Raw genomic sequence first — 15,031 nt, forward strand, 5'->3', positions numbered from 1 at the left:
TGAATTAAGGCAGTACTGGTCCTCCGGTATCGGTCTTGAGCAAAGCTTCAAACGATGGGCCTGTGTATAATGCTATGTCAATGCAACCCCGGAAGCCGCAAAAGTGGCATAGAACAGCTTGGTCTGTCCGGTGATGACCATACGCCCATCACCAGCGAACTGGAAGTTGGCGGCAACAGCGCCGGTGTAAATCTTGCCGATGAGCTTACCAGATGGGTTCCAGACATGGACGCCATCAAAGCAACCCGCGTACACGTTTCCCTTCGTATCGGTATGAACACCTATTTAACAAGTAGTTGGGTCAGTGTCCGCCCTCTACTAATCTGCGGCGAGGCTCTCTCACCGTCTGGCAGACCCGAGTGGGCGTGGGCGAACGTCTTGCGGTTCTCCCAAGTACCATCTTCCTTCACGTCGAAACGGTAGCTACAGCGCATCATACATGTAAGCCGAGAAGAAACGGTAAAGCCTCAGACAAGGAGAACACCTTACATTGTGGAGGGGTTGGTGAAAATATACCCCAAGCGACCACGACCAAGTCCCGTGTCGGTCACATAGGCGTGCGCGCCGTCGGGAGAGAAGGTGATTCCTGGATGGAGAGATGGGGTTTTAGCGACGGTGCGCCCCACGGTCTCTTCCTTCTACGAGGCGGTACATGGGTCGTCGGTAACTCACCGTTGGGCGAAACGAGATCGTCAGAAACCACGGTCAACGCGCCAGTCTTGGGGTTCAGGCGGTAGACCTGGTTCCGCACACCCGGCTCCGGCCGGAAGTCCTGCCAGTACCCGTACTGCGTGTCGGTGAAGTAGATGTCTCCATTACGGCGGCTGACGACGACGTCGTTGAGCGAGTTGAACTGGCGGCCAAAGTAGTTGTTGACCAGGACTGGAAACGTGAGCGGTCAGTTGCCGCCTGCAGGCTGCCACGATAGGCGTCGACAGTATGGTGTGCCACTCACTGGTTGTGTTGTACGGTTCAACCGGGTTCATCAAGTAGAGCGCCGATGGGACACGGTCACCCTGGCCCTCACCTGCGAATATGATCTGGCCTTGGTAGTTCGTTCCGCCTGCAGGCCAATCAGCAAAGTTCCGCGCATGAGAGCTACTGCTGGCTGGTTCATGGCTTCGTATTACCGTTAGGGTTAATAACTTGGGGGTTCGACGGCACAGTAACAACCTCGACCTCGGGAGTACCGAGGGACCCGGTACGAAGGGCCTCGGCGTCGGCCAGCGAGATCTTCTGGATGATTGACGACTTGTTGAGGCCCGTTCCCGCGGCGACGGGCCCGGCGTTCTGGACGAAGAAGACTTCTTCCGTGGGAGGGTACCTGTTGTCCATCTCAGTCACCCGCGGCATTTTCCGCCGATCGTCCTCGCGAGCTTACCAGACAACGGCCTCGTGGAAGATGGGATCCGTTTCCGAAGTCGCGATCAGGGTCAACGACGGGTCGCTGCCGATGATGTCGTAGAACTCGGCATCATACACGTGGAACGGCTTCTGGGCGAGGGACTCATGAGTAACGCCGGGCCAGAGAAACTCCTGTCTCTGCATTAGTGTATTTCCGGGCCTATTGAGATGGGCAAAAGAGCGCTGTATACGCAAGGCGTACCGACGTGGCATTGAACTCGAAAGAGGGCGGCACAGCCTCCAAGACATTGAAGCTCTTTTGATCAATAAGCTGCGCCTTGGCGGGCAGAGGCCTCTCGGGCGCTAACGGAGACTGTGCCTGGACCCTCAAGAGGAATAGACCGGCTATGACTACTATTGCGAAGGCCATTACGGATCGTAAATCTGAGCAAAGACTGCAAAGCTTTCCCACCTGGAGGCGGGAACACTTGTGTTGCATACCAACTCACTCCCTTATATCCCCAACGCCAAGGCCGACGCTTCTCTCGCCGACCGCCCATTGCTGTGAAGATGCGAGGGGTAGCAGATTGCAATCTAGCCCGTCTGGGCGATCTTCCAAGCCAGATTGATGGGCTCTTGAATCTGGCAACGGGGATCGAGGGGAAGCCTGCCCCCCCCCCCCTCCTCATGATATTGGTACGGAGAGCTGTCCGACTTGACGATCGGCAGCTGACCTTACCCGACTACAATCAACGTTGCGGCAAATACTTCATTGAAGGCCTTATGCTCGACGAGGGGGAGGAGCAGGGAGCAAGGTATAGAGTGGGATCCGATGGGGTTGCGGAGTGCGGGGAAATCATAGCTGGAGAAACCGGGACGAGTCGATGCAATAATGCCTGCTGCTACGACCATGTGACTGGTTCCGCTGCAAGGGTGGCGGTATGTTCCCCGGTTGAGCTCGGGTGGTTGAATGCGAGAGAAGTTCCATCGTTATCTAGTGAGTGGCTTTTGTTCTTCCAGCGTCTTTTTAAGCTTACCTCGGGGACCCCTGTGCTTGGGTCCAGCGAACCACGACATAACACAGAAAGTTTGCCAACCTTGAACAACTCAAATAAGAATGAACTTTGTCGTCATGTCAGCTAGCTAGCATAAATCTAAAGGTGCAAAGGGGGGCAGCCATGCCCGGCGGTAAGAAGCCCGGAGAAGCGGGTCCGACGGAGAACTCTTCGTCGATGGTCCGGTTCATCATGAAGCGCTCATCTCATGTTCCTCAAGACGAGGTTAATGATCGACTTTGCAACAGCATCCTTCGCCATGGCTGTCGTCATATTGGCTCAACAGTCTCACTCGCAACTGCATAGTTGGCGAGCAGCGGCAGCTAAGGGATAAGATGTGAACAAGGTTAAGATCCCGTCCATGCCCAGAAACCAGGCTTCAAAGGATTAAAAGATCAACACAACCAACGACATCTCTGTCATTCGTCCAACTTTGGGCTTCACAAGCCGACCAAAGAAGGCATCCTCTCTCCCGGGAATCATGATACGGCCGCACAAACCTGCAGCAAAAAGAATAGCCTTTGACAACTGTGAGATTCGAACTCACGCCTCTTTCGAGACCAGAATACACCCCCGCCGTGGGGGGAAGATCGGAAGGTGGGACCTCGTCACTTGAGTCTGGCGCCTTAGACCGCTCGGCCAAGTTGCCCGGATCGTGGATAGAGGATTTGGCGGCCGAAAACAACCAATGTCCTCGACGCTGAGCAGGACGTGATTGCGAGCTCAAGACTTTCAACAACCAACGACTGAAAACCCACGGGAACACGGTCTTTTGTGTAGGTCAATATCAGAAGGCTGCCTCTGTTGGACATCCGGTGAAGAGAAAGCCCGCCTGTACTGGTCTTCAACCGCAAAATGCGTGATGCATCACAGGCGGGATTGTACCACTGCATATGCTCTTCGGCTCTTTTCGGGTGTTTTCTTTCGAACAGACGCCTAGCAGAATATACATTGAGATTAACCATAACGGTCGGTCTGGCGATGCCTAGAAACGTCGCGAGTATTCCAATATATTTTGCTATGGCAGCCGGCCTTTCTGGCAATCAGTTCGCTATCTTTGAAAGCTTATGACTTCCCGACGTGAGCTCCTGCTTGCAATACTGTGGTTGCAATATCTAGGATATTGGTAAAATCCTTGATGCAACCCCCCAGATTTCTTACTTACCCCTCGTAAAGGATCAGACCGTTATTTACCTATATAGGCATGAACATGACTTACCATCTAGACCGAACACTCCATTGCGTTGCTGGAAATGGGAGAATCCCTAGCGAATGACTGGCTGTGTGAGTAACGGTGACAGCGGTTTAGAGTATGTAGGAATGGTTTCTACACTGACCACAGATTGCGGCATGACTTATCGAATGTATGACCTAAGTGATTACCGAGCAGGTATCATCAAAACAGCTCCTAATGACCATGTTCATGAGATTTTGGGCTGCACTACACTGAGAGGTAGTCGATGAGACGCCGCTCATCCGGCCACGTTGGCCAACATATCCCCACACATTTTGGCTTCCTCACGAATGGGATAGTTAGATTGTATGATAGACTTTATCGTCGTTGAGAACGGCCCCCTCCGCTAGATTATGGCTCCAAGCACGATGCCGATGACCAGAACATCAAGCTTGGCAGCGGTGGCTCCGCCTCAAATTGGACTCCAACTGACCACATCCTCAAGAATGTCATATATTCTATTAACAAACGCGACGGCTGCGTCGGCAACAACAAAGCGTGCCGGACGATGCGGCATCCAAACGCGACGAGGCCTATCAAACCGGTGAGGCGAGGTTCAGCTCACCACCCTCGCCTGCCACGTATAGCAGCAACCTAGCAGCTGAAAGCTGCCGGAGCTACCGGCACCGACGCACAACAACTATTGTTTTGTTAGATGTAGCAAGTCGAAGGACAACACGTGGGACGATGGCCGGACGTGGCCTGACACTCTCACTGTCTCGAGCTAGCGCCGACTTCCGATTCAATCCCGGCGTCTGTCCCAGGTGCGGCTGATGGACGTCTCCACGCGGACGGCTTCCCTGAACCTTGCAGACGGAGAGAAACTCAGTGCGCGCGTGGTTTTTGGCGACGACGGGTGTATTCAGGACCGCTTCGTATGCCAGCGCACAGCTGAATCCGAGAGCAAATGCCGATTGGCTGCAAGTACGGAAGCGAGACGCGTCTCACAGGTCTATTGGGATCGATAGTTTTCCTTATTCGGAAGACGACACGCTCGGGTATTATGCCAGGGGTCAGGGGGATACCTACAGCTCCCCGAGGGGGTCCGATCCTGGAGGACGAGGTTGGACTACTGCGTAGTGTAAAATAACCCTTGCCGGCAGGCTGATATGTAGTGTTAATCATCAAAGTGGCCTCCTCCGAGAGTCCATTTAGGGAAAAGGCTAGTTGTAAATTATCCGCGTCATGGATGTTCGTGCGCCGTCTTACTTGATCGAGGCTTGCGCTGCGCGCCGCACTAAATCGGGAGGGGATCAATCGCGTGCGGGTACGAGCTTTTCTTCCTCCCTAGCCTTATCCTCATCTCCTCTGATGGCCGGAAAGTATTGACGCGAGTCGGGAAGAGTCCCTCAAGGTGTCCCTTGCAACGTACCCCCTGAATCATCTCAAGGCTAAGCTCCCACTAATCAATTAACACCAGAGAATTTGCGGGTACGAGTCTGAGCGAGAGAGATGAGCTGAGCCACGTGGGATGAACAGGTTCGGCACATGGCGACGTTGGGCACGAGCGTGAGTCTGAGTTCGAGAGGTCGGCATGCTGGGAATCCCGACTGCTTGGGACGGTCCCAGGACTTTGGGACTGTGCTGCCCTGTTGATATGTCTAAGACAGCGTGCTTGGGGTCATCTTTACCTATGTTGGAGTCCATTCGCTTGGTTCCTCGCATGGATCAATGCAAGGGAGCAGAACCCCATTTCTATCTGTATGCGGTCGATCAGCCGCTCCGTATCATCGCGTATCGTCTCTCGGCACGTCTGCTCTTTGAGCGGTAACCCCGGGTCCTTGAGTTTTTGCAATGACAAGGAAGAATATAACGGAGAAAACGACTGGGCTGGCTCTTTTGACGGCGCTTAATAATGGAGGGAGACGCGGGCGCGCGAGGAAAACAAGTGTTAGCACAAAGAGGCTTGTTTACTTGGAGCTGAAGGCGTGCCCCCATGGCAGCCAATGCTTCCCGCACCGACAAAGGGGCGCGGTCTAGTTGACGCCAACCCGTGAGCCGCCTCTCTCATCAGGCGATGGGGATCCCGAGCCCACTCGATGAACCGGATAGGCTTTTTGCCCGGCTTTGCTTTGTGAGATGCTCGGCGGGGCGCTCAAATCGAGTACGGGCTAATACTCCCCAAGTGAGGGCATGATACGAGGTGATGATCGTTCGACTGGATCAAGATATAAAGTCTTCTCATTGCCCTCTTTCTTATAGAGCTGGTCTTTGATCATCATCCCACTCATCATCATCATCAGCTCCACCATATTGACTATTCGTCTCCCATCTTTAACCTTCAACATGCGTTCCGCTCTCATTCTTGCGGCCGTCGCCGGCTTTACCACCGCCAACCCGGTTACTCCTCGTAGCACAACACCTCAGGGCGGCATTGACCTGAGCGTCTTCGATGTGAGTGGTCTCTCGTGCCGGCTTCTTGAACACTTGATGAACTGACACGACTCGCAGGCTGAGACCAAGCCGACCAAGGTCGGCCCGGCCGTCGGTGCCACCTCCGAGAAGCCAACCTACAACGCGGCACAGGCACAAGCCGCTGCCGCCCAAGACGCGGTTGAGAACCCCGTCGCAGCTGCAAAGCCGAGCGTGAAGGCTCGCGATTCGACCTGCACCGGCTCCAACCAAGAGCCCGACGGCTATGGTCCTGTGCCCTCGCCCGACACCTACAGTTCCTTCATGTCGTCGGCTGAGCTCAGCAACGTTGCCAGCGCAGCGGTGGTTCCTCAGGGATATAGCTCGGCCTTCAACGGACTGCAAGCCTCCGTCTCTGGCCCGTCATACCAGGGTCTCTACACCCTGCGGACGTACGACCCCATCCAGTGCCAACAGGTATATGCCTCAGCCCTGCCAAGAGAGAAAGACCACGGCTAACACTGGACCAGTACTGCGACGCCGCTCCTGCATGCTACAGCTTCAACCTGTTCATTGAGAGAGACCCCAAGTTCACCCCGAGTGACACCTGCGTCGACCCGGCGAGCATGACCAACTACAAGTGCACGCTCTGGGGTGCCCAGCTGTCCGGGGGGGACGCTGCCACGAACCAGGGCCAGTGGAGATACCAGTTCCAAGTCGGCATCACTGGATCCAACGGTATGTCCCATCTTTCCGACCCCCTCGCATCCTCATGCCGGCGATGGCTACTAACACGCCCAAAGGCTACAACAAGAACGCACCCCCGCCCCCGAGCCCCGGCTTCGACGGTCCGATTGCTTTCGGTGGCGCCACCCAGGCCCCCAACTCATACATGGGCTCCAAGTACTACCCCGGCCCCTATGACCCCAGCCAGTGTGCCAGCGCTTGCCTGGCAACCACCCAGTACGACCACGACCACCCGAACGCCGACGGCACCTACGACGCCTGCAACTTCTTCAACGCCTACGTCCTCAGCGAGAACAACGTCCCCCAGGGAACCTACTGCTCCATGTACACCAAGCCTTGGGACAAGAGCTACAGCACCAACTACGGACAATGGAGGGGCAGCGACTACTACTCAGTCTCGCAGAGCTACGGCTACACGCTCACGGCCCAGGACTCGGGCAAGATCTAAGACGAGTTGCCACTCGTCCAAGGGCCTGGACCGCGTGGTCCGCCCGGCGCCGTCCGGGTGTGATCCCCGCCTCCCTCCCGCGCCCTCCGAGATGTGTCTGAGCGGGAGAAGCCGAAGGGCTGTATCCGAGGACAGTGGCACGCGCCCACCGCCTGGCCACAATCGGTGTGATGAAAGATACGCCCGGCGAATTTTCCTCTTTCTTATTTCTCTTTCTCATGCCAGCAAAGCGGTTTACATTTCAAGCGGAGACGTATAGATTATGTATTTAATATTTGGTTTGCACAAAATTCGACTTGTTCCTCTCACGTAACACGAGCTGGCAGAACAGAAAGATGTATCAGCGCCCGTGGCTGAAGCCTGCGTATGAATACTTCTGACATTATACAACTGAATTTTTTATGTAGGGGCAATTTAGTGACTGGTTTCGTTTGACATGGGAGGAAGAGCCAATATATTGTACTAACAAGATGATATGACAACTGGGCGAGGTGTATACAGCTGTTAGTTTGGAATGATATCGCTGAAACCCATCTCATAGCAGCACTTAACGATTTGTGTTGTCACGACGTAACGAGCATGTCTCATCTAGCAAAAGAGCAACACCGTCTCCCACTCGCAGAAGGGAGCAAGGCCCGGATAGAATAATACGACATGTCCATGTGCCTGCATCGCTAAAAGACAGTCGTCGTTAAGGCAGATACATGTTCCCTTCTATCTAGCTCATTTCTGTTGAATCTAGAAAAATGCCCTCTCGTGCATTTCCAGCAGAGACAAAAACTCGTCACAACCAGAGAAACAGTGTTGCGATTCCTCATGCTGGTAATATCCGTCTAGCGACCAAGGACCAATCAATCTAAACTGTATTCTGAAGTCCTTTTTTGAATCCGAAAACCCAGCCAAACTCGGGACATAAAACAAAAACAAGAACCCCCCCCCCCCCCCCCAAAAAAAAAAAACCAAAAAAAAAACCGGAGGGAAACGGTGCTCAGCAGTCGGGAACACTAACAGGAATATTGAAAGGCACGCTCGTCGCCAGTCCGCTCAAGCTGGTCTCCTTGAACTCGTTCCTCATCCCCTTGGCCGTCAGGCGCATGGCCCGGATGGCGTCATCCAGCCTGACCTTCTGCGTGCCCGTCTCGCTGCTCAGGGCGAGATTGGCGCTCGAGATGGCCTTGATGGCGCCCAGCGCGTTCCGCTCGATGCAGGGCGCCTGCACGAGGCCGCCGATCGGGTCGCACGTCAGGCCCAGGTTGTGCTCGATGCCGATCTCGGCCGCCTGCTCGATGGCCTCGGGGCTGGCGCCCATGCAGGCCGCGAAGGCGCCGGCGGCCATGGAGCAGGCGACGCCCACCTCGGCCATGCACCCGCCCTCGGCGGCGGAGATGGTGGCGCCGCGCTTGTACAGCATGCCGATGGCGGCAGCGGTGAGCAGAAAGGTCGGGATGTCGCGCTCCGGGTCGTCGCTGATGAACTCGATGGTGTACTTGAGCACGGCGGGGATGATGCCGGCCGCGCCGTTGGTCGGGGCCGTCACGATGCGCCCGCCGGCCGCGTTCGTCTCGTTGACCGCGATGGCGTAGACCGTCAGGTAGTCCATCGTCGGGAAGGTGGTGCGGCGCGCGGGGGAGGGCGTGATGGGATGGTCGAGCGAGCCGATGATGCGAGGCGGTTGGCGGCGGCCGATGCTGAGGCCCTGGCCCTTAGCCTTGCTCCGCGCCGCGGGGACCGACGCCCCGGATGATGCGCCCGGCAAAGAAGAAGAAGAGGCCTTGTCGCCAGCTCCGTTGTCGAGAGGATTCGGGGAGGTGTGGCCGGCCGTGGAGTACAACCCTCGGGTCAGCCTCCGGTACAGCGCCGGGGCGCGCCGGTGAAGCTTGAGCGAGCCCGGGAGCTTCGCGTCCAGCGGCGCCTGCACGCTCTCCAGGATGCTGGTGTCCATGACTTGCCAGATCTTGAAGAGCTTGTGGTAGATCTCCTCGTCCGTGTATCCGTGGCTCTTTTCGTTCTCGTACACGAGCTGAGCAATGGTGAGGTTGTGCTTGCGGCATAGCGCCAGCAGGCTCGTCGCATCTCTGAAGGGGTAGCGGGGACCCGAAGTCTCGCTTTCCGACGCTTCGCCGCTCTCTGCGTCAGCTATACCGGTGCCGGCTGACGTCGATGCCACGGCGGGGAGGCCGTCCCTTGCCCCCTCGAGCAGCATCGTGTCGTCTTTTGCCTCCTCAAGAGGCTTGACCTCGGCACCGGTCCGACGGTCACCAGCCGCATCGGATCGCCTGATCTCTTTGTAGAACATGTTCTCGGCCAGATCGGCCGGGTGCTTCCCGGTGCTGCTCTCCGCCGATCCATCCGGCGACTCCAATTGAGTCGCCGAGGAAGAAGACGACGGCGTCGCATCAGGGTTGATGGACAGGGCGCCGTTCACAACGAAGCCGCCGCCGACGCTGAACATGTCATTGGTCGCCAGCACGTAGCCCTCTTCGTCAAAGACGGTGAAGCGCATGCCGTTGCTGTGCATCGGCAGCTTCCGGCCCCATTCCCAGACGAAGTCGCGCTCGTAGTCGAACGCAACCTCCTTAGCCTTGCCGCCGCGCAGCCCCTGGCCCAGGAACAGCTTCTTCGTCTTCTTGATCTCGGCGAACCTCTCGGGCACGTAGGCAGTGTCGACCGTCTCCACGTCGGCGCTCTCGAGGCCGAGCAGCAGGGCCGAGGGCGTCATGTGGCCCTCGCCCGTCAACGCCAGGCTGCCGTAGATGGAGACCCGGATCTTGTTGACCTTGTGCAGCAGGTTCGCTTCGGCCAGGTCAGCGACAAAGATGTTGCCGGCGCGCATGGGCCCGACGGTATGAGACGACGACGGGCCGATGCCGATGGAGAACAGGTCAAAGGTCGAGATGACGGCATGCTCGTGGTCGGCCTCGCTGTAGCTCCCCGTGTCCTCCTCATCTTCGGCCTCGTTACGTCTCTGCGCTGTGCTGCCGAACAGTCTCCGCGACTGCAGACCCGCGAGAGCTGCCGTCCTCGTGCGTCGGATGCCATCCCGACTCGTCGGCCGAGTCCCCGAGATGGTCGAGTGGTGTCTTGGGCCGACAAGCCGCGTTGAAGCGCACCAAGCCGATGATGCCCGACGGAGCTGGGCCAGCCGCTGGATCGAAATACGGCTCATGCTCATGGCTGCCGCTGGAACGAGCAATGCCGGCCAGCTGAAAGACAAACGGGAGTAGCTTATCTCACGGGGAGAGGGGGGATGAGGGTGTGCTTTTTGGGAAGTTGCTTGGAGTCTTATCTCTTTGAGGGACAATCACGGATTAAACTTTGCGTGTTTGAGTCTGGCACGGGGCGGTCAAGGAGAGATAAGCACAGATCAAAGAGCCGCCTCAACCTCTACCCTGGATCATGAATCTCTGGGGTAAGACAATGAGAACAAGGATCGTCGCATTGACCAATCAACCAGCTTAGATTGGTAAACCCCACCAACCAGCATGAGGGTACGTAATGGGTTGTATTGCGCTCTTGTGTACTATATTGATGGAAAACCTTGTTGGCACGGCTGACCTGCATCTTTGGCAACGGACTCATCACGGGATGCAGAGCCGGGCTAGTTTGGGCTCTTGCTGTGTTGGTTGCAATGGAGGAGGAGGAGGAGGAGGAGAAACGTCAGTCTGATTCAGGAGCAGTGGTCTCATCAGTCAGATGAATCCCTGTAAGCTGCGTTAAGCCTGTTTGGGGGAGGTGAGGTGACGCGGAACCAACAGGAGGGGAAGTGAATATGCGGTTTATTGTGTCATGTTGGACAGCATGGATTCTACACAGTTATTCATCTCCTCCAAGAACATTGGTGGCACTCTCATCGTTGCCCCTTAACCCCCCTCATCCCCGTCTCATTTTGATTTCGTCATCTGCCACCCATTTCGCGCACGGCACTCCGGCAATGATGGGAGAGACACGGGATGCCCATAATAATGAATACCAAAGGACCGACGTGGAAGCGCAGCTGACTGCCATCGACGAGCCTAGTTCCCGCGCTAGCACGCTTGACTCGCAGCTACAGTCAAGCTTCTTTTCCGCCTTCCCCCTTGAAATCCGCCAGAGCATCTATAGCTATCTCTGGCTGGCCGCTGGGCCAACTCAGCATGTGTACAAAGCTGGCGCATCTCTTTTGGCGCCCCTCTCTCATTGTCAATGTATCGCCGACCTGGATGCCGAGGACATCCGCGAGACGGAACTTAGCCGCGTGGTAAATACGCCGCCGGCCGACCCGGCGACGCTCGGAGGTGGTGTGGCACCGGAGTCGACGGACGAAAGAGATGCCATCACAGAATGGCGGTTTCGCCTCGCTTCGAACTGGTGCAACCACTGGCAATGCGAAGAAGAGCCGCCAATTCTACGCGCAATTGATGACAACTCCGTGTCAAGAGAGGGGGCCGACGAGGAACAGACCTCCTCAGAGAGCGGCAAGAACCGTCGCCGCCGCCGTCGGGTTCTCGTCAAAGAGTTCAGCCCGTTCCTGGCAATCCTTCTCACCTGCAAGCGGATGCACGGCGAGGCAGTCGATTCCCTCTACGAGTCCACAACCTTCTCCTTCGTCGGCACAGGTGCGCTTTCACGCTTCATAAAAACCACAGCATCCGAGTCTCTCGCCCGGGTCAGTAAGCTCTACCTGGTGTGGCGAGCCCCGATAGAGACGTACATGGCCCTGGACGCCGAGGAGGCTGTCGCGGAGAGAGCCAGGTGGGACGAGCTGTGGACAGAATTGTCTCTCGCCATTCCTCGATTGAAAGAGCTTCGCATCTGGGCATATCCAAACTATCCTCGGTATCCCATGCCCCACGATGAATGGCTCCTGCCACTCCATCAGTTCGGAAAGGTGCCCAAGTTCCAAATCTCGTTCAGATGGTTCCAGAACCCCCCAATGCCGGACACCGGCCCCCTGGACTCTCTGGAGGCGGCTCCGTTCGAGTACGACAGAATACCTCCGATGCAAGAGGATCCTCTTTACCCTTACTGGCCCCGCTTGATCGGCCTACCAGACGTTGAACCACGTGATCCTATCAACAGACGACAGAGAAAGCGAAGATATGTTGGGAGGGCACTTTGAGGAACCAGTGACAGGAAGACGGATGGTCCGCCGAGAGGCGGAAGCAGGCCCTAAGCCGCAACCTCTTGGCATCACCGTTACAGATCTGCCATTCTAGCCCTCATACCACGCGGTCCCACATGCATTCGGCCGAGCGTCATGGCTATGACCGCATCGGCCAGATCGACTGAGGCAGTACGGGGAGAGAGCCGAGCCTCTATTTTCGACTGAAGTGCGACTCATCTGATATATTGAACGCCGACGCAAGACTGTCAGAGTGTCCGCAGAGAACACGATGCATCCTAGCCCTGTTGATCCGCGCAAATACGGACCCAAGCATGCCGTTCATCCGTCGATTTAAGGTTTTTAGCTTCGGCGACTTCGTTGTTTCATATTTGTCTCTCAGCGAAAGACATGAGTTGGGCCCGGCCGATGGGCATCGCAAGTTGAGTAACATTTAAACGGTGTCGGAAGGCCCGCGTGGAACGTGATCAAGCGCATTCGAGCTTGCTCTCAGGTTTCTTGCCTTCTCATAATGTCATGGACACTTATTCCACGGCCGGTTGCATAGCTGAGTTACGAAATGCTATGGCCTTTTCTACAGTAGTGAGGACAAATATATTCTTCCCTATTATAGACAGTAAACACCTCAATGCTGCTACTTGAACATATCAAGACAGATACCGCCGCCACTGTAATAAAAACGGTGAATTAGCCTCAAGTACAAACGCTTTGGATGACATGTTAACGTTGCTTCACTGGAACGACTGGCAGACCGAAAACCCCGGGAGGGTTGTTCAGATGATGCACGCTGTGACCTGGGGATGGACGCAATGATTCTCAGGGCTTGAGCGCCAGTCTGTTTATAAACCTCTATCGTCTTCCATTTCCGGGCTCGGATGGCTGCGATAGATGAAGGCTCGGAGTTCGATGCTTACAGTCTTTGGCTCAGACATCAATATCGATCTCACCGCCCTCAAATTAAATACCACTACCGGGTATCTTACCCAATACCGACGTATGATGAAGCCGACACGAACGACCTTGCTCTTGCTGGCGACGATGACAAACGTTCTTGCAGCGCCAGTGGCCGATGCGAACATTGTCATGGCGGACCCAGATATGAGGCCTGAGTACCACACATCCTGGGTCGAAGATAGTACCGTGAGTTCTCGGCGGCCCCCTTTATCCCCTCCCACTCTCAAAGAAGACTCCCAGTTTCTGACTCGGAGCGATAACAGAAGCCATGGCTGAGAAAGTGGGCCGCAGAGAAAGGCGAACCTTGCAACCCTGGCAAAGGCCAGTGTGTCACTGGCCTCGACTGTTACGCATGTGGTAATCACCAGCCCGTGTGCCAGCAAGGTCCGGGCTCGAACGAGTGCTGCTACCGGGATAATCCGAATTCGGTAGCCGTATGCGACCGGTTATAGCCTCTCGTAATCTTTGGGGGGGTTGAAGAAGATATTGATGCCTGAACGTGAATATAGGATATGGCCTGACTCCATTTGGTGGCGGACCAAGTGATTACTTTTCCTTCCTTAGTTGGCCGAATAAGGGATATTGTTATATATAGTCGCTCTAGATCCCCATAAGTGGCCTAGTGAGAAAGTGGTATATATCACGCCTCACGTGACAGTTAGACTGGAGTCGAGTCACTTGACCCGTTACTCTAAATACTTGATAATACCAGTACAAACGTCCGGCGTCACGTGGTGTGTTAATATATACTTGAAGTAGTACTATGTTTCCGCATTGAGATATGATACACCTGAAATTGTCCAAGGTGGTGATATACTCGACAGTCATAAATCTCGAGACTTGAAGGAAACCCAATACTTGGCGAGCATGTTGCGAATAAATTCGCCAATAATCTTTTATACAAATGAAACTGCGAAACAATAATGTTGAACAGATTTTCGGGAGCCCAAATTACATCGCGGAAGACGTAGTTGCTCAGAAAGCAAGGCATCAATCAAAGAGCACAAAAAGAACGGCAGAATAATCAAGAGTGTCAACATCCCAAAAAAGATATGAGAAGACTAATGTAAGTAAGATGTAAAAGAAAGAACAGAGTAATCGTGCTATTCCCTTTGATCTCTGAACCCGAGTTGTCATGATACCAGATAGTTGCGTAACCTTTTCGAATTTCCGCACAAGACTGAGACTAATCATTCTGCGTTAAAAGTAAACTACCAATCTAGAAGCCAAGCGGCAAAGGTTGAATTGCGCTGGCTAGCGGGCCATGGGAAGAATGTTGGATTTTCCCGGCCCTGCTCCGATATGCATCCCAGAGGTCTTTTCCCCCAACAGAACCGTTGGATCGTCCGGGCTGAAGGATGACTGAAACCAGACGAAAACCCAGCACAGCCGTAGTTGTCCATCTGAGACCCAGATCCCAACTTACAGCCAGTGCCTGCCAGGCCAAGTTGGTAATCCCCAGTGTCCACAAACTCCTGTCCCTCGGTCTTCCAATGCGTACTATCTTCTGTTGCTGCTGCTGCTGCTGCTGCTCAAGACCGGCGGTTGAGACTCCGGCGGCGTCGTCGATTGGGGTTTCACCAGGAGTTCGAATTCGGAACGTAGCAGTACCAGTTTCCATAAGAATCCCAGGCGCCAACTTGGCCTGATGGACATCCGGTTCCCCCACCGCCGCCGCCGCGGCCGTTGTTCCAGCCGCCGCCGTTATTCCAGCCGCCGCCGTTGTTCCAGCCGCCGCCGTTGTTCCAGCCGCCGCCATTGTTCCAGCCACCGCCCCGGCCACGACCGCCGTTGTT

At 55.4% G+C, this 15,031-nt stretch overlaps 6 protein-coding genes and 1 non-coding gene across 7 annotated transcripts; 3 read left to right on the plus strand and 4 right to left on the minus strand.

Moving 5' to 3' along the window:
• Nucleotides 1–72: 72 nt before the first annotated feature.
• LY79DRAFT_520102 (D-lactonohydrolase) lies at nucleotides 73–1,774 on the minus strand (the record flags this gene model as incomplete). The annotated part of the gene is made up of 8 exons (XM_060555204.1): nucleotides 73–281; nucleotides 344–423; nucleotides 490–586; nucleotides 673–882; nucleotides 956–1,063; nucleotides 1,131–1,324; nucleotides 1,382–1,536; nucleotides 1,607–1,774. The coding sequence occupies 8 exons, from the start codon at nucleotides 1,772–1,774 to the stop codon at nucleotides 73–75; spliced, it is 1,221 nt and encodes a 406-aa protein (XP_060411857.1).
• Nucleotides 1,775–2,865: 1,091 nt separating this feature from the next.
• LY79DRAFT_295166 (uncharacterized protein) lies at nucleotides 2,866–4,166 on the minus strand. Its single transcript, XM_060552236.1, has 4 exons — nucleotides 3,845–4,166; nucleotides 3,737–3,770; nucleotides 3,619–3,675; nucleotides 2,866–3,431 (listed from the first exon to the last, which is right to left on the minus strand). The coding sequence occupies exons 1-4, from the start codon at nucleotides 3,873–3,875 to the stop codon at nucleotides 3,026–3,028; spliced, it is 528 nt and encodes a 175-aa protein (XP_060411858.1). The 5' UTR covers nucleotides 3,876–4,166; the 3' UTR covers nucleotides 2,866–3,025.
• On the minus strand, nucleotides 2,922–3,048 carry LY79DRAFT_t186. Its single transcript has one exon. It is a non-coding gene; the product is annotated as a tRNA-Leu (tRNA).
• Nucleotides 4,167–5,609: 1,443 nt separating the features above from the next.
• On the plus strand, nucleotides 5,610–7,333 carry LY79DRAFT_295158 (uncharacterized protein). Its single transcript, XM_060552235.1, has 4 exons — nucleotides 5,610–6,027; nucleotides 6,085–6,462; nucleotides 6,516–6,723; nucleotides 6,789–7,333. Exons 1-4 carry the CDS (start codon nucleotides 5,920–5,922, stop codon nucleotides 7,178–7,180), a joined length of 1,086 nt encoding a protein of 361 aa, XP_060411859.1. The 5' UTR covers nucleotides 5,610–5,919; the 3' UTR covers nucleotides 7,181–7,333.
• Nucleotides 7,334–8,168: 835 nt separating this feature from the next.
• LY79DRAFT_671555 (L-serine ammonia-lyase) lies at nucleotides 8,169–10,352 on the minus strand (the record flags this gene model as incomplete). Its single annotated transcript, XM_060563926.1, has 1 exon — nucleotides 8,169–10,352. One exon carries the CDS (start codon nucleotides 10,350–10,352, stop codon nucleotides 8,169–8,171), a length of 2,184 nt encoding a protein of 727 aa, XP_060411860.1.
• A 762-nt stretch (nucleotides 10,353–11,114) lies between these two features.
• LY79DRAFT_581570 (uncharacterized protein) lies at nucleotides 11,115–12,278 on the plus strand (the record flags this gene model as incomplete). The annotated part of the gene is made up of 1 exon (XM_060560197.1): nucleotides 11,115–12,278. One exon carries the CDS (start codon nucleotides 11,115–11,117, stop codon nucleotides 12,276–12,278), a length of 1,164 nt encoding a protein of 387 aa, XP_060411861.1.
• A 1,002-nt stretch (nucleotides 12,279–13,280) lies between these two features.
• Nucleotides 13,281–13,687, plus strand: LY79DRAFT_519974 (uncharacterized protein; the record flags this gene model as incomplete). Its single annotated transcript, XM_060555190.1, has 2 exons — nucleotides 13,281–13,421; nucleotides 13,499–13,687. The coding sequence occupies 2 exons, from the start codon at nucleotides 13,281–13,283 to the stop codon at nucleotides 13,685–13,687; spliced, it is 330 nt and encodes a 109-aa protein (XP_060411862.1).
• Nucleotides 13,688–15,031: the final 1,344 nt, after the last annotated feature.

This window comes from Colletotrichum navitas (assembly GCF_030913465.1).
Source record: "Colletotrichum navitas strain CBS 125086 chromosome Unknown LY79scaffold_51, whole genome shotgun sequence".
Classification (NCBI taxonomy): Eukaryota; Fungi; Ascomycota; class Sordariomycetes; order Glomerellales; family Glomerellaceae; genus Colletotrichum; species Colletotrichum navitas.